Raw genomic sequence first — 18,076 nt, 5'->3', positions numbered from 1 at the left:
GTTGGCTATCGTGGGATGGATTAGTCAGGCATGAACCATGTGATTGGATACAGATTAATGTCAACGTCCTAGCTAGCTTTTTATTTTAGGCAGCGGTTTCTCATGCCATTTTAAATTCATAAAAATTACTAGCGAGATGCCTAGAAAAATCAAAGTGTCAACTGACGTGGTTTTTTTTTGAAGCAAGAACTATGACTAATGCTATTTTGTCAACCTGAGTCTCTTTCCAATAGATATATAAACAAACGATTCCATGGGCCGATGTTTTCCTTCTCCATGAATAGGAGAATGCATTTTACTAGGAACACTGCAAAATGCAGCTGTTCTGGTGTTAAAAGGATGGTCTACTTTTCAATTTAGGGCTGAGTTTTGATTCAAGAATAAATGACAAATCCTCTTTCTCTTGTGTGTGGGGTGTAGATACATGTCACATGGTGTGTGTGTGTGTGTGTGTGTATGTGTGTGTGTGTGTGTGTGTGTGTGTGTGTGTGTGTGCTTGAGCAAATGTAGAAGCCAGAGATTAGAATGTTCCTTGACTGTTCTCCACCTTATTTTTTGAGAGAGGCTCAGTCTCTGAACCTAGAACTTGTCAATCTGGCTGGGCTGGCTGGCCAATTAGCTCCTATCTGCTTGTCTCTGCCTCCCCCAGCCCAGGCCCAAAGTTCGACTGTCACAGATGTGTGGCACCATGCCAAGCTTTTATGTGGGTGCTAGACATCCAAACTCAGGTCCTCATGCTTGCGTGGCAGTCATTCTGCGACTGAGCCATCTCTGCCCCCGTGTCTACTTCTATTTGATTAGAAGCAGACATGGATATTCACAGGGGGAAGCATTGACAAGAGGCCTGGACTTGATCCGGAGCACCAAGCCTCTCTTCCAATTAGCTGTTTTTTTTTTTTTTTGTTTTTTTTTTTAGCTCCTTTGAACACCTCTAGGCCTGTAGGAGTTGGGTTTACGTCACAGGATGTCTGCTCTGGCATATGCCAAGCCCATGTCCTTTTCTTTTACTTTCTCCCAAATCATAAAACAGCCAGAAACTCCATCATTTTTGGCACTTGAACCCCTTTTTTTTTAATGATGCTTTTATACAGGTTGTATTGATATCTTCTGTTGAATTATATTTACTGATCGGCTTTATATTAGAACAGAGCACAGCACAGGTCTGGAACAAAGACAGGGCTTTACCTGAGACCAGTTAGAGTTCTGTCAGCATTTAGCCATCGCAGGGATGAGAAATTCTGAAATGGCACCGTAGGCACAGACTAAGAATGGTCGGTGATCTTGACAACTTACTGAAGGCAAAGCAATTACTACAGGAAGGAGAAGTAGCCGAGCATGGTGCTAAGTCAATAAAGGTCTCTGCAGGTGGAACTGGAAGTCATTTGTGAGAACTGTCTTAATGCACGGTGAGAGGATGTAACACAGGATTAGAAACATTGGTCTGTTCGCCCACATGGAGGAGAAGAGCATTAGAAACGTTAAAGAGCATTAAGACAGCCAGCCCAAATCAGCCCTGCAGCAACTCAGACACGAGCCTCCTGTTAGAGTCACTGGCCTCTGTCAGTCAGGCACAAAATCCAAGTTCACACTGTTCAAGAGTCAAGATGCTGTTTTGAGCAGAAAATAGCTTTTCTCACATTTGGGAAAATCTTAGCAAAAGGCCTTGCAATATTAGAGTCATGTGGATAGAGAATTCTAGTGAGGTGGGTGGACAGGAAGTCGCAGACTGGTAGTTAGGAGACATAACCTTAATTTCTAGTCAGTTTTAGGCCTCGAGTTGATCAATATGATGCTCAATAAGGCTACTCTGGGAGTGAAAATTGGCTCTTCAGGTCTAAGTCACAGCTGTAATTATTGGTATAATTAAACTTTAGGTTATTTGGTGGTAGAGAAAAATCTCTGTTCCCTAATAGTGCTTCTAAGTCTGGTTTGATGTAATAGCTGAACTTTGCTACAGTAGAGACACGTGACCTTGGAAAAGCCACACTTGGTTTCTGGGATTTTCATGATCTCCAATAAGAAGCTAGAAGGACCATTTCAATGGCAGCATTCTGTAACCATGCAAGCAGGTGGCTCTTAACTGGGGACAGGAGGCACAAAGTCTATGAGATAGAAAGCTATGTACTTCATCCTCAAAGACGCAGGGGCTACAGTGATGGCTAAGAGGTCAAGAGTGCTTACTGTTCTTACCGAGGACCTGAATTTGTTTCCCAGCACTGGTACCAGCTGACTCACAACCACTCCCAACTCCAGCTCCAGGGGATTTGACACCCTCTACTAGACTTCATGAGCACCTGCACTCATGTGCATATATCCACGCAAAGACACACATAATTCAAAAATACTGAAAAGAAGCATTAAAAGAAATTGCCGACCCTTTCTTACTCCTCACAACTTTATGGGTTGCTATGTTTCTAGGGTCTTCTTGTGGGCAATTGGGTGGAAACCCTTGATTCTGATTGTTCATCTCCCAGGAAGGCACCAAGTTCCTACTTAGCCGCAGCATCTAGGCTCACTAACAGGATGACGTCATTGTCCCAGATGATCATGGGAAAAGAATAGTTTCAGGTGCAAGAGTCAACCCAGAGTCCAGTGGGAAAGACTTGACAAAACATTGATGTCAACCTTGAGCAGAAATTTCAGAAGTAAACCCCAGAAAAGTGTAAATGCATCGGGAAAAACGGTGACTGTCTATACTTAGTTCCTTCCGGCACATCAAAGACCTGTCGTTCATCTGCTAAGAATTTTGCTCCCTAGTCTAGGAACTATAAAGAGTACCATTTTTACCTTGTGTGCAAAGGAGGCACAGTAGTCTTGACTGACACGTATTTTGGGAAAGACTATAGAGCTGAGAGTTTTGTAGGCTCTGGAGTGAATCAGACCTAAGTTTAAAGCCAAGATCTAAAACATCCTAGGTGCTCAACAACAGTAATAAACAGTTGGGCAAATGACTTAACTTTCTTTTTTTTTTCATTTTTCTTTTTTTAAAATTTATGTGCATTGGTGTTTTGCCTCAATGTATATCTGTATGAGGGTGTTGGGTACCCTGGAACTGGAGTTGCAGACAGGTGTGAGCTGCCATGTGGATGCTGGGAATTGAACTCGGGTCCTCTGGAAGAACAGCCAGTGCTCTTAATCACTGAGCCATCTCTCTAGTCCCTGACTTAATCTTCTTAACACTTGGTTTCCTAATCTGTAACATAGGAATAATAATGATTATCTCAGAAAGGACTGTGTAAGGATTAGTTAGTATATATGAACCCATGTCCCAGTACTCAAAGAACACTCCCCAAACAGAAATATTTATTGTCCTACTTAAATATAATATGTGTTCTGGCTATGAAAGCTAGGGCAATCTTCCTGTAAATGTAACATATTGAGGGTTTTTTTTTTTTCAGTTAAAATAGAAAGACTCAGGAGCAATTTTGTGATGTTGACTGCCTTTTATCCAGGACCACTGCAGGTCCATGATGCTCAGAACCACACAGAACTGCTCTGTGTCTGTAGAGCCCTGTACCCTCACAATTCTTACCTGTCCGTTCTTCGCTGAAGGCGTGACTTGCGTAATCGCCACTCCTGGTGGTTATGGTCACATTGTAGAGGCGGCCTGGGGTGAGGGAGCTGAAGGAACACTCACTCACAGACTTGGCAATGATGAGGGACTGAACCACCTTGCCATCATGGGAGAGGGTCACCACATAGTTATCCACATCTCCAGGCGCTGGCAGCCAGGAAACACTGAGGTAATCATTACGGCCAGAGTTGTTGACTGTTACTCCACTCACACTGGAAGGGACTGTGGGTTCAAAAAAGAGGAAGAATTGTCAGAGAAAACGGAATCAGAAATCTGAGTTAACTATTGTGCTCAATGAAAACTTAGACCGGGAGGTCTGAGTTGATCCAGGGAGTTAAGGAGGTACCAGGATCTCTAGGGGCTTTGGGAAGACAAACCATCTTTCACCAGAAGGCTAATGGAAAAAAACCAACCAACCAACAAAAACCTCACAAGGAAGCCTTTTAGACGCCTCATAACCCAAGCATGCTGCCACTGTGACTACGGGGTGTCTGTGTAGGGAGTGTTTTAGGAGGCATTTTATGGGAGTATACTGGGAGGGTCTTGGTGGGAAAGGGAACACAGATTTTAACAGTCCAAATTAATCACTTTGAACCAAACTCATTAAAACAAAAGCCAAACAGACAAAAACAAAGATACTTGAGAGTAAAGGAGAAAAATTCCTCGGATTTTCTGAAGAACTTAGACTCTGGGTTGCCTTTGACTTTCATGTGACCAGGTTTTTTGTTTGTTTGTTTGTTTTATTCCTGGGGCGTTTAATACAAAGTTCACCTGGAGGCTCTATCCCTTTGTAAAGCATTTTCTGCCCTCTAGTGGCCAGAAGCCTAAAAGCACATCCTGGAAGCCTGTCTATCTGTAGACTGGGCAGAGGAAGCTACAGCCGGGAAAACCATCTTTCTGAGGTCAGACATGATTATCCTTTGCTTGTATTAGTTAGAGATCAACACCACAAACATTTGCCAAGAAATGTCAAATACTTTCCAGGTATATAAACTTGGAACAGACAGAGATAGATGGCTTAAGTTACAAGTTGAAAATGAGAGATTAGTAACTGGGGTATTGAGTAAGAAGTTCATTATGTATTGGAGATATGTATCTAGTTCATAGTACTGCCTTTGGTGATGGTAAACTGAACTCTTACAGCGCACATAGTCTGCCCTGATGTGTTCATCACGGGTTGTTTAACTTTTAGCTGGCCATTTTCACATCATTGTCAGGGCTACTGCATTGCACATAAAAGACAGGGTTTGACTTGGTGAAACCTGAGTGTCCTTATAATCTAATATGCCCAAAGTCCATCTTACACACAATAGATGAGCTGTCCATATGCTATTTAGAAAAGATAGAATTATCAGGAGTTTTCTCCACCAAAGTACTCACTTGATTAAGATGAAATAGATACAAAAGTTATTTGGTATTTCTCTAGAATGAATATTTCCTCAAATTGGGATTAGATTGCACAAATATCTCATATATATATATATATATATATATATATATATATATATATATATATATATGTTTTTTGAAACAGGGTTTCTCTGTGTAGTTTTAGTGCCTGTCCTGGATTTTGCTCTGTAGACCAGGCTGGCCTCGAACTCACAGAGATCCTCCTGGCTCTGCCTCCCAAGTGTTGGGATTAAAGGCGTGCGCCACTACCGCCGGCCAAATAGTTGATATTTTAAATTTCAGTTCCTGTCTTTTTATCTAGGCTGGAGAGGTTTTTGTGTGCCTGCTTCAACTCTGTGGAAGCTTGTGTGAGGTCTAAGAAGACTTTTCAAAATTATTTGGATACTGAGAAACATATCAAGTATTTGAAGAAATGCTAATGGTTATCATTATAGCTTTGGCCATTGAGTTATTTTATAATGTGCTGTATAAAAATTGTAATAATCTAGGAAGTTTCTGAAATCCTTAGTCATTGTGTGTATACAGTAGTATTCTATTGTCCCTTTCTCAGGACAACAGTTGAATTAACATACCTATATTCATTCATAATTTTTGTTCTCAAAATTTTATAATTATCCTTCATAGACTTTCTCATACACTTTATGAATGCTTCTTTTGTGTATCATGGACCAAATAGTGATATTTCTGATTATGCTTAAAATACAGGAATAAAAATGATTTATAAAATAAAGTCTCATTATTCCCAATATTCACTGATTTCAAGTGATATCAGTCAGATACTATACTACTTTGGTACATTATAATGGGTTGGATAGCCCTTGTGGTATATTTATTAGTATTGTGGTAATTTTTTTCTTTTGGTGGTACTGGGATTGAACCCAAGGTTTTGTGTATGGGAAACAAATGCTCTATCCCTAGGTCCATTCCCAGCTCTTTGTGATGTTTAAAATAGAAATTAACCTGGGACAGAGTGTGACTAGCTCATCAACTGCTTCCTTTCCTCTTAAAACTCATCTAGACCACATTTCTCAGCTTCCCCTACAGTCAGATGTAACTAGCCACAGCCATGCAACAGTTTCGTTAAGTGGAATGTGGGTGGAAAAGACACCTCCGCTTCCAGGTCTACTAATCTCTTCCGGGCCATGTCTGATCTCTACCTTTATTCTCTGCAGAGGTGGAAAGAGCTGTGAGAATCTGGAGGAAGGAAACCGTCAGGTAGTAGGAGCCTGGATCCCTGATTTCTACTTGGAGGAGAATCAATCGATAGAGTTGTCTAGTCAGGAGCAACCACATTGCACTGTTGTGCAGCAAGACAAGTCGGTCTAACCAGACTTAACACAGGCTGCAACTCACTGGAAGATCGATGCAAAGGCCTTCCCAGCTTTTCAGTCCTCACCCCAACTATACTACACTGAATCATGGTGCCAGTAACTCTCACCAGAGAAGAAAGAAGGTATCAAGAAAGACACAGGTGTCTTTCCTAAGCCTAGTGCCACAGAAAGAGAGCACTGGTATACATCAGTGAATTTCTATTAAGACCAAGAGACATGCATTCAGTTTCTTAGCTGCTCCTCTGAAAATTAATGCAAGCAGTTAATTAAGTAGGTGAGATTGGTGATTTTGGGAAAGAGATTTTTCCATGACACCACAACCGATAATTAGTATCTGAGTACTGGGTTTATAGAGAAGCCTGAATCCAACTTATAATAATTATATAAAACGAAGAGGTCAAGGTTATTGAACTGATTCTGAGTTTAACCATCCATCACTATCAAAGCTTCAATTGGGTTTGTGTATTTTTTTTCCCTCAGAAACTGGAACATAAATTTCATATAATATATGAAATAATACGTTATTACTTTTATGCGCTTTCAATGTATGATGTAGAAAAATTCCACTTGCTTTTTGGGCGCTGAGCTTCTCTGACACAGTAACCATAACGATCCTTACTTGTCATCTTAGCTCACAGTTTTATTTGACAAGGAACACTAGAGGCCAGGAGCTTTTTTTTTTTTTTTTTTTTTGGGTGGCATTCAGCCCTCAGCATTTGATGACGTTGCTTACAAAATATATATGTGACTGTTACAGGAGGGCAGCCGTGTATTCCTGTTGTCCTAACTATTGGAAAGTCTGAGCCAGAGAGTTCAGATCCAACCTACGCAACATAGGAAGATTCTAGATATGCCACTTGAGAATTACATCAATTCAGCTTTGACCGTGTGAAGTGGCTATCATCTCGCTTCTCTGTCTTGAAAATAAGGCTCTGTGCATGGAAGATAGTTCATTACTTGTTTAACTTTAAATGGAAAAAACAAAACAGTTTCAAAGGTAACCAACCCAAGAGTAGGGCTAAGTTCAGGCACCAGCGGTTACCATGCCTTGAAATGTTTTTCTGGCTTTGATGTGGTTATTGGAAATACAGGAAAGTTGAGTATTCTCTCTTGTCCTCCTGCCTCAGCCAATTTTCCATACCATGTACCTCTGTGTGTAAGGAAACCTGGCTTTTGGGAAGGAAGGACACAGAGAGGCCTGATTTTAGGATGTTTAAAAACTTCCTGTTGGAGGCAGCTCCTCCACGTACTGTTGTATCTGGAAGTTGCAAACACGCATCTGCATTTCTTACCTGTTCTTCCTTCCGCCACCACCTGTCGGGAAGAGATGCCTCCGCTCACCGTGGTCACCACCACCGAGTAGAGGCTGCCGGATTTCAGGGCGTGGAAACTGTATCTGCTGGTCTCACTGGAGACGCTCTCGTTTTTGATGACCACATTTTCATGGATCAGTAACACTTGGTAGAACTCTACATCTCCTAAGGCCTTTGTCCAGTTAGTGAAAAGACTACTGGCCATCCCTCGGTTGGTAACATGCAAGTCAGTCACTTGGGCAGGCACTAAAAGGCAGTAGAAAGAAGATAAAAAATCATTACGCTCCGTCACTCCAAGGTAGGATAAGAATGGGGAGTCAAAATGGAGACAGACTAAAGTACTATGGATAAAAAACATGGTTGTTTTTGTTTGTTTGTTTGTTTTTGTTTTTGTTTTTTGGCATGGGCTTTTCACCCTGTTTCTTGTGGCATATGGACATTTATTTCTCTACAGGGTTCAATCACTTCAACCAGCTGTTTATTCAACAACTTTCGATCAAAGTCAGTTAAGGTCTCATAATGAGACGATGATGCTTCTTAATGAGCTTTGGCTTTGAAGTTTACATAACCAAGGCTGCTTTGTTTTTTTTTTTTTTTTTGTTTTTTGTTTTTCGAGACAGGGTTTCTCTGTGTAGCTTTGCGCCTTTCCTGGAACTCGCTTTGGAGACCAGGCTGGCCTCGAACTCACAGAGATCCGCCTGGCTCTGCCTCCCGAGTGCTGGGATTAAAGGCGTGCGCCACCACCGCCCGGCTAAGGCTGCTTTGTTAGAGAACCTTTTTATTTAATATGATCTTATCCATGCTTATTCTATAAGAACACAAAACCATGTAATCCACCAGAGCCAATGACTGTTATAGGCTGGCAATGGGAAATTCCTTCAAGCTGGTAGTCAGGTTATGGTCTAACAAGTTAGTTACTTCCTTATAAGTATGTTCTCCAAAGGGCTATTGTTATTGTTCATGAAAATGCCATAATAATATAGGCTATAGAATATATAAAATAGTAACGACAATTATATTAAGGAGTGAATGCCTACTACCTTTCAGTTAGAGCAGAAGGCATTTTAGAGGTTATATTATCTGATATGCATGTCTATAAAGTTGATTTCATATTTCTTTTACTAATGAGGAAACCAAAGATCATAGAATATAGGCTTTCTAGCCTACACCACAGCTTGATAAATAACCAGCCAGGTATCCAAGCTAGGGCTTTCTCACCTCTAAGCCTGTGACCTTTTTCTAAATTATCAACTATGGCCACTTCCAACCCATCCATCAGCTGATGGTCACAGATACTGAAGCTGGTTCTCTTCGTGCTTCTTTCTTAACTTACAATAATCAGAGCTTCAGCAGACCCCCTTCACAAAGTTCATTAACCTTTGTATTAAGACACAAACATGTTGGCCGAAAGTGTTACCATACATAGATCCTTAGAACCATCTGATTCAAAAATTTTTTTTTTTTTTGGTTTTTCGAGACAGGGTTTCTCTGTGTAGCTTTGCGCCTTTCCTGGAACTCACTTGGTAGCCCAGGCTGGCCTCGAACTCACAGAGATCCGCCTGGCTCTGCCTCCCGAGTGCTGGGATTAAAGGCGTGCGCCACCACTGCCCGGCTTGATTCAAAAATTTATATGGGAAGTAAAGGGACATAATTACCAAAACAGTTAAAACAAAATAAAACAAAACCTCAAAAGCCCCACTAATCACAGAAATGAAGTTGAAAGACAAATATCGGGTAATTTTACCAGAAAGTCATAGTAATCAGGACAGTATAAATAAAACTGGCAAAGGACAGATAGACAGACAGACAGACAGATAAGGGGATGGAAAAGAATGGGAAGTCCAGAAAAAGATCAATGGATACATACATATATAGTCTCTCCCTTTATATACATATATATGTATGTTTAGTTTGAACTGTTTTGATAATTATAGTTCCTTTACTTCTCATATGTGTATGCATATACATATGCACACACACATATATACATATACACATACATATATGTACTATACATATATGCATACATATATATGTACATATGCATCTTTATACATATACATATATGTGTATGTGTGTATAGATATGTATCTATGCATATAGATAAGTATGTGTATATGTGTGTATATGCATATATATGTATATATATATAGACTATATATATAGCTAATTTTTAGAAAGATTCATAGACAATTTCGTGAAGAAGGATAGCATTTCAACAAATATCTCTGGAATTATTAGATGTGCATATGAAAAAGGAAACCTTGACCTATATTAATATTAAATGCTATGTTAATATGAAAATGTTAAATATAAATTAATTAAAATGTAATACAAGAATGGTTTGTAGGCCTACAGCGTAAGTCTGAGCTCTAAATATTCCAGGGAAGAGTCTCTGTGACCCTTTGTTAGGTGGAGTTTTCGAGTGTGCTACCAAAAGCACTGTCTATGAACGACCAAATTCCAGACGTCAAAATTAAGCACCACCACTCACCAAAACACACTAAATTCAATAGTAAGAAAATGAGCCCCACACGGGAAGAAAACATTTTCAACACAGTGTTTCCAAATTGTGTATAAGAATCAAGAAATCTCAAAACTTTTGTTTGTGGGGCTGGAGCGATTGGCTCCGTGGGTGAAGCCTGAGGACCGGAGCGAGCAGGGATCCTGGAACCCATGTAAAAACCAGGATCTTGGCACTCGGAAGGCAGAGGCAGAGTTCAAGGCCAGCCTGATCTATAGAACGAGATCCAGAACAGGCACCAAAACTACACGGGGAAACACTGTCTCGACAAACCAAACCAAACAAACAAAAAACCAAACAACAACAACAACAAAAAACCCAAAACAAAAACAAACAACAACAACAAAAACCAGGCGTGGTACTGCGCACTGTGATGGTCTCTGGCCGGCCGGGCCAGCTGAAGCTGTGAGCTTCAGTTTCACGGAACATTAAGGTGCCGGCTGGTGGGGCGGCTCAGTAGGTTAAGGCACTTGCTGGCAAGCCTGACGACTTGCGTTCCATCCCTGGGGCTCACGGGGCAGGAGGGGAGAGCACCGACTCCCACACATTGTCTCCTGATCACCTCACATGTGCAGCGGCATGTGTCTCTGCCCACATACTCACCAAGAAAAACAAACAAACCAATGTAATTTAAAAAAAAAAAAAAACAAACTAGAAAAAAAATGCAAGATGACAGCCTGATATTAACCTCTGGACTCCACACAGTCACTCATGTGTGTGAGTGTACCGGCTTACACATGCATACACCACATACCCATCTGTTTGCTAAGAAAACAAACAATGGTATTGAACAATGAGCGAAACATCGGACTGTAAACTTTTCCAAAGGAGACAATAGTGAAAAGGCATAGGAAAGGATTCTCAAGCCGTTAGATGTCACACCTACCGGAATGGCTTAATTTTAAGATAAAGAGACACACAGACAGACACAAGACCACGTGCTGTCTGGAGCTCTCATACATTGTTTATAGAAGTGTAAAATGTAATAATCCACCTGGGCATGATATGCCTATAGTCCCAGCTACCTAATGGGGTGGCCAAGACAGAAAGCTCTCTTGAACCCACAAGTTTGAGGCTAGCCTGGGCACCATAATGAGACCCCCCACTTCAAAACATAAGAAAATAAATGCTTTAATTGCCGCAGGAAAGAGACCAACATTTCCCTGCAAAGTTAAACAAATACTATATTACACTTACAATATCACCCAACAATATGAGCAATAGGAGTGATGAAAATATTAGGGTCTAAAACAATGCCTTGGGCTTTCGTTTGCAGCTTTATGCTAGACTATTTGCCATGAAAAAAAAATCACTCCAATAAACGGATCCCACATATTGGATGAAAAATAAAACAAGAATGTCAGGAACATATAAGGCATTCTCAGAGGCTGGTAAGTAAGCGGCTGGCCACTGAAGAACTGAAGCCAACCGTTGCCTTAGGCGAATGTTTCAGACATGAATTCACCCTTTGGTTTTTACAGCACTGGGGGATCCTGGGGATGGGAGGTAAAGTGTAAGACTCTCTCAGGCTGAGAGAGCTGATGGCTGAGCCTACATAGAATTACATCCTGTGAGACTATTCCTTCTCTACTTCCCACACCACGGCAGCCTTCTTAGCATCTACGGGAGAAAACCATTTCCTTTGAGATTTTTTTTTCTTTTAGATTTTATGACTTTATATGTGCTGGGACATGTCTCTGCCACGGATCTAAAGCCCAAACCTTCTTGAGCATTCTTAACCTTGAGATTTTTTCCATGTGCGTACAACTGGAAATCCCCCATGTGGGTGCTCAAACCCGCCCCACCCCCATCCCCATCGGCTAATTAAGTTAAGCTAGGTCTGAGTTGACAGCGGTCCTGGGTACATGGAAGAATCAAATGAAAATTCTCTCTGAAATGCATCTTCGAACAAAGTCTTAGAGAATTGTCATAAAATAAGATTCCCAGGAATATAAGCTTACAGAGAGAGAGAGAGAGAGAGAGAGAGAGAGAGAGAGAGACATTTAAAGGAATAAAGCAATATGAGCAAAGAGCAGCAAAAATCAACAGACAATATTCTTTGACTGCTGAGGAGTTCAGATTTCAGTATAATGATGGACAAAATGCAAAACAAACATGTACATTTACATATAGTTATTAAAGAGTACAACTAAAACATATATCTTGTTCAATGTGTGTATGTGAGTGTATGTATACGTTTAACTAAAGGGCAAAATAACATATATAGATAGAATAACATATATAGATAGGAGAAAACCAAAGAGACTATTAAAAAGTGAACAGAAATGTAACCGAATTTAATAGATCAGAGAGAGCTGGAAAAAGAATTCATGAGTGAAACACACAGCTGAAGAAATCATGCAGACTGCAGGCCAGGAAGCAAAGATGTGGAACTGTGAAGCTTGTGTGTGTCTCTGTGCTACAGATGGGGAATGGAAAGGAGGCCAGAGACGACGGTACTGGAGGGCCAATAGCTGAACATTTCCAGGACTGAGAAAAGGCAGTAAGCCAAAAGAACAGAAGTCCCAACAAATCTCAGGTAAAGGAGCAAAAGGATTTCTGTACCGGTCTCTCCTCTGAAACTGCAGATCCCCAGAGGTAAAGGGGGCGGGGCTTAGAGCAGCCACCTTAAAGGGACTTCTCATGGGAAAGTAAGAAGTAGACTGGAAGCCTGCTTTCCAACAGAGACAGTAAGTACCAGAGAAAGTAGAAAAAAACTTCCAGTGTCCTGACAGAAAATATCTCGCAGCACAAGACAAAAGCATAGGAAACTGCTTTGCAAAACTGACAGCTACATAAGGACACACACACACACACACACACACACACACACACACACACACACACACACCAGAAGTGGAGAGAGTTTGTCCCTGGGACTCTTCAATAAAGAACTTAAAGACTATCTTTCAGGATGAAGGACCACCCTCTCACTTGGAATTTCTGAGACAGGAAAGAAAGACAGACAGGTGGTTAAGTTGGAAGAAGAGCTAAACAGAAAGAGCATGACTCCAGAAAGCCCTGTTTTGGGGAGGTACAATTTACAACGAGAAGTAAAAGGGCTGGAGAGAGGGCTCGGCAGTTTAGAACACTTGCTGCTCTTGGAGAGGACCTGGGTTTGCTTCCTAGCATCCACAGCCTGGCTCACAACTATCTGTAACACCAGTTCCTGGGGATAGGACATTCTCTTCCAGCCTTCGGAGGCACCAGGCACACATACATACATGCAAGCAAACACTCATACATACTATATATATATATATATATATATATATATATATATATGGTATGTATATATAGTATGTATATATATAGTATGTATATATATATATATATATATGCTGAAGAAAGAGGGAAGGGCGATACAGACTATCCAGAGCGTATACATTGCTAACACCAGTCTTGGTTGCTCCCCACATCGCTGAGAAAAGGACAGTAATTCTAAGAGCAGGGCTCAGCATTGCACCTGCTGGCATCAGTACTCAGGTACTTTCTCTCCCCGGTAACACTGAAGCTAAATTATCCATTCTCCTTCCTAAAGCCATTTCCCTCACTGTGCCCTAGATCCCATACTCCTCCCTGAGTGACACTTTCCCCCCTCCTGACAATATCAACATCCCCTTTTCCTTTATCTATTAGAATCAACGTAACATATCCTGCTTTTTTAAATAATTAAAAAATAATATTTTCTACCATACTCCCTATTTTCAATAATGCCCCATTTTCTGTTCTCTTTTGCAATAAAACTTCATGGCAAGGATATTCTCTACTGTATTCCGATTAGTAAAATATACCTAAGCAAAAGAAGAAACTTGGTAAGATAGAAAACACAATAGAAAGGATCCAATGTCACACCAAGTACATAATAGGAATACTAGGCACTTAATGGATATTTGCAAATTTCAGTGGATAGACCTTCATAAAAATGTAAAAATGGTGGCTATTATTACCCGTTCTTCCTCTTGTTGAAGATGACTGTTTTAAATCTCCACTCATACTGGTGACGGTAGCCTTGTAATTTCGTCCGGGGATCAGGTCCATAAAGGTGAATTCTTTGGCATCTTTGGAGAGTGATTTGTGGATGACTAAGAGGTCTCTGTCAGTCAGTGAAATGATGTATTTCTCCCATTCACCTGCGGGGGCCTGCCACGTGATGGCCAGTGATGTTTCGTTGGCATGTTTGACACGAAGCTGGAGGACAGCCAGGGGGACTGAGGGGGAAAAAAATCAATTGAGACTTAGGGTCACTGATTCAGTCACAGCCATTAGTAATTTTTAGAGACCATCTGTTCTGGTCTCTGCAGGAGTGGGGTGAGATCTTGACTCCTCAGCCATCTCTCCAGCTGTGAGAGTTTCTCTCTTCTCATGAATCCTTGTTTTGAAATCATTAAACAAAGTCCTGTGACCATAAAACTAAAATGAATAGACTATGCTTGAGTATTTCACTGGAGTGAGAAGTATTTCTTACTCTCAACGCTTAGAAAGACCAAGTGCTCTTCTATTTCTGAGAGGACCCTGCTCTGTCATGAAGAGGACAGCAACTGGAAAGGAATAATAATAACCTTAGGAAGGGCAGCCCTTATCTTAAAAGAATTTTAATTTCTTCCACTTTTAAAAGAATTTTAATTTCTTCCACTTCTTTAAAAGATGCTATCATCTAGAAGACATTGTTAACAGCAAAATATGGGACCCACAAAACAACAAGGAAGCAAAAATTTTTTCTTGTTCTTTTTTTTTTTTAAGAGGGTGCCTGGACTGGTCTACTCTAGCGAATACCCTAACTATCATTATAGAGCCTTTGTCCAGTGACTTATGGAAGCAGATGCAGAGATCCATGGCCAGGCACCAGGATGAGCTCCGGGAATCCAATTGATGAGAGAGAGGAGGGATTCTGCAGGCGGGGGACATGGAGATCATGATGGGAAGACGTGCAGAGATGACCGGCCACACTAGTGGAAGCCCACGAACTGTGGACTGGTGGCTGTGGAGCCCCTATGGGACTGGACTAGGTTCCCTGGTTATGGAAGACAGTTGTTTGGCTTGAACTGTTTAGGGAGCACCCAGGCAGGGGGATTGGGATTTGCCCTGGGTGCATGGGCAGGCTTCTGTGAATCCGGTGCCTGTGATGTGGCACCTTGCACAGCCTTGGTACAGTGGGAAGGGGCTTGGACCTCCCTAGGCTCAGTGTGCCGGGCTTTGCTGACTCCCCATGGGAGATCTTGATTTGGGGGATGTGGGGATGTGGGGTGGCTTGGGAGTGAGGGCTGGGAGATGGGAGGAGGAAGGAGGTGGGATCTGTGGGTGGTATGTAGAATGAGTAGAAAATTTCTTAATAAAGAAAAATGGGGGAAAAAAAAGACAGGGTTTCTTCGTGTAACAGTCCTGATTGTCCTGGAACTCCTTTTGTAGACCAGGCTAGCCTTGAACTCACAGAGATCCACCTGCCTTTGCCTCCCAAGTCCTGGTATTAAAGATGTGTGCCACCACTTCCCAGCTAGGGAAGCCAACTTTTAAAAGAGTTAATTGTATAAAACTACAATTTGACTTGAAATTTCCTCTTCTTTGTGGCCCAAGGTGGCCAGTGAGAATGGTTTGCTGTTAGGTGATATTTTGATCCTATTCTGACAATGAAGTTTGCTTTGAGTCATAGAGTGGAGTTAGTTTAGTTGACCCAAATTAACCATAGAGGTTTTGGAGGACTGAGGACAGATAAGAGACAGGAAGTAAGGAGGGCTGAGAGAGTATCTCAGCCCTTTTGGATGAAGGAACAATGGGAGAGATGGGAGGTCACTGGTGGCTTCTCCACAGCTTCTCTGATCATTCAGGTTCTTACTCCAATGTCTGACTCCCGATTTTGTATTGATAAAGAATAATCAGACAAATGTTTCACCTGTTTGCTATTTTAATAAACCAGAAAATCCTGGAAAGAATTGTGCAAATCAAGGTGTTCAATTTTTTTATATTCACTCTAAGGATATCTGTAAAACCACCCAGGCCATCAAGGGTATATGATTCTGAAAAAAAAAAAAAAAAAAAAAAACCAAGTATGTGAAAGATGTCACTTTAAAGAAGCAATGTGAGTCGTTGTAGCCATACAAATATGCAGGGTCCAGGCCAAACAACGGGGCAGGACACTGGGTCAACGGCCCCCAAAGAGTGTTGAATTGCTTTGCAGCTCATGTTTAGAAGTGCAGAGTGGGAGACAGTTCAGAGTTTTGCTGTAGATTCAGGCAAGCACAGACGATGCTCTGCTACATATGTAGTGCTCAGAGTCAGATTTCTGCACCCTCCAGCCACATGGACATGAAACTTATCAGGAAAGAACTAAACTAGGAGACCAGGTTGCACAGAAGAAACTGAAGAGAGAATATTGATTGTAATCTGAAAGCAAACTGAGCATGAAATAAAAAAAAAAAGTTGGAGGAGGAGTTCTCCAGAGAATTGTGCCAATGAGGCTGGACGCCAGTGTTTATTCACCTTACATTTCCAGATTGCTTGAAGTGATTGGCAAAAATGTTGGGGGGGGGTGACAAAGACACCTGTCCTGTGAGTAGTCGGGGTGTCTTGCTTATGCTGGCTATGTTTTTGATCATCATCCGACATTAATATTTGGAAAAGGGAAAGATCCCTGAAAGCTACGGTTGGTGAATTAAGAGGCTAACACAGTCATCCTGTTTGGCATTCTTTCTCATAAGAACACTGAGTCAGTGAAGTTATTTCTTTAGTAGGCAAGACAAAGAGAGATGAATTTCACTTCAAATATGGGCTGTTCTACATCCCAAAGGTCATCATAGAGACGTTGAACTTGGAAGGATAACTGTCATACTTGGAAGTTGAGAAGACAGGTTTTGGGGAGTGTGTGATCTGCCAAAGAAAATGCAATATAATGGTGACAGCGAAATGATCAAGATCCATGTGTCCTAACCTTCCCTTTCCTGTCATCCTATCACATCCCTTTCCATGTCAATCATTCTACCCCAGTACCAGAAATCCTTAAATAAGGCAATATTAGGACAAGGCATAGGACAAACACATTTTGGAAGGTCGGTCTTTAGTTTCAGATTGTGTCTTTCCTGTTGTTTTGTGATTTAAAATGTCTTTTCTTGGGGCTAGAGAGATAGCTCAGTGGTTAAACTGAGGACCTTGCACAGGACCTGGGTTCAGTTCCCAGCCCTCAGGTTTTACCAGGTCCTGTGGGGGCATTTTATAAGTTCCTGTTACTCTGGCTGTTTGGGATCTTCTGCCCTCTACTGGACTCAGGTGCACATAACCTACACAACCACCCCCACCCACCCACGCCCCGTGCCTCAGCACAGTTTAAAGATCATAAAAATACGTCTTTAAAATGTCTGTTCTTTCATGAAATAATGGAGTTACCAGTGGAAAAGAGGCCTGATGTTCAAATTTGACAAAATTAAATGTTTGAAACTCTGTTAGCTTCATAATATTTCACCTTGAGGGAGTACAGAAATACAAGCTCTGTGGTTATGTGATGCAGGGAATGAATTAATTTCTGTCCATCACAAACCCAATCATGTTTGTTTACCTGTCCTGCCTCGGCAGCGCTCAGAATTCCTCAGGTTTCCACTCTCAACAATGACTTCCACCTCATACTGTCTTCCTGGTATGAGCTCCACACCATCCATGACAAAGTGGGCTTCCTCCTTCCCCACAGTGGCGTTGAGCAGCGCCAAGGAGTCATTGAAGAGCAGGATACGATAGTGCTCCCAATCTCCAGCAGGGGGCGTCCAGTTCACGGCGAAGGACTTCATCCAAATCTCGTTGTATGAAACCAGATTCCTCACTTTTTCTGGAACTAAACAAGGATATGCCAAGAAGGTGTTGAAAACCCAAATTAAGAATATTCATTTTCTTTTTATGGGAAGCAATATATAAAGAACACACTGTCTGCTATTGTACACCC

The 18,076-nt window shown here is 41.4% G+C and overlaps 1 protein-coding gene across 1 annotated transcript in view; it reads right to left on the bottom strand.

Annotated features, from left to right (window-relative positions):
- Positions 1–18,076, bottom strand: part of Ptprb (protein tyrosine phosphatase receptor type B) — a 94,002-nt gene that overhangs the window by 56,623 nt on the left and 19,303 nt on the right. Inside the window, exons 6-9 of the mRNA XM_052753406.1 lie at positions 17,699–17,968; positions 14,103–14,363; positions 7,608–7,874; positions 3,533–3,796 (exon numbers count right to left, since the gene is read on the bottom strand). Of these exons, the coding sequence (XP_052609366.1) occupies positions 3,533–3,796; positions 7,608–7,874; positions 14,103–14,363; positions 17,699–17,968 (1,062 nt within the window). The remainder of the gene's footprint in view (positions 1–3,532; positions 3,797–7,607; positions 7,875–14,102; positions 14,364–17,698; positions 17,969–18,076) is intronic.

Source organism: Peromyscus californicus, unplaced genomic scaffold (assembly GCF_007827085.1).
Source record: "Peromyscus californicus insignis strain IS unplaced genomic scaffold, ASM782708v3 Scaffold_24__1_contigs__length_46423439, whole genome shotgun sequence".
Lineage (NCBI taxonomy): Eukaryota > Metazoa > Chordata > Mammalia > Rodentia > Cricetidae > Peromyscus > Peromyscus californicus.
The sequence above is the reverse complement of the archived record's forward strand: the minus strand, read 5'-3'. Positions and strand labels throughout refer to the sequence as shown.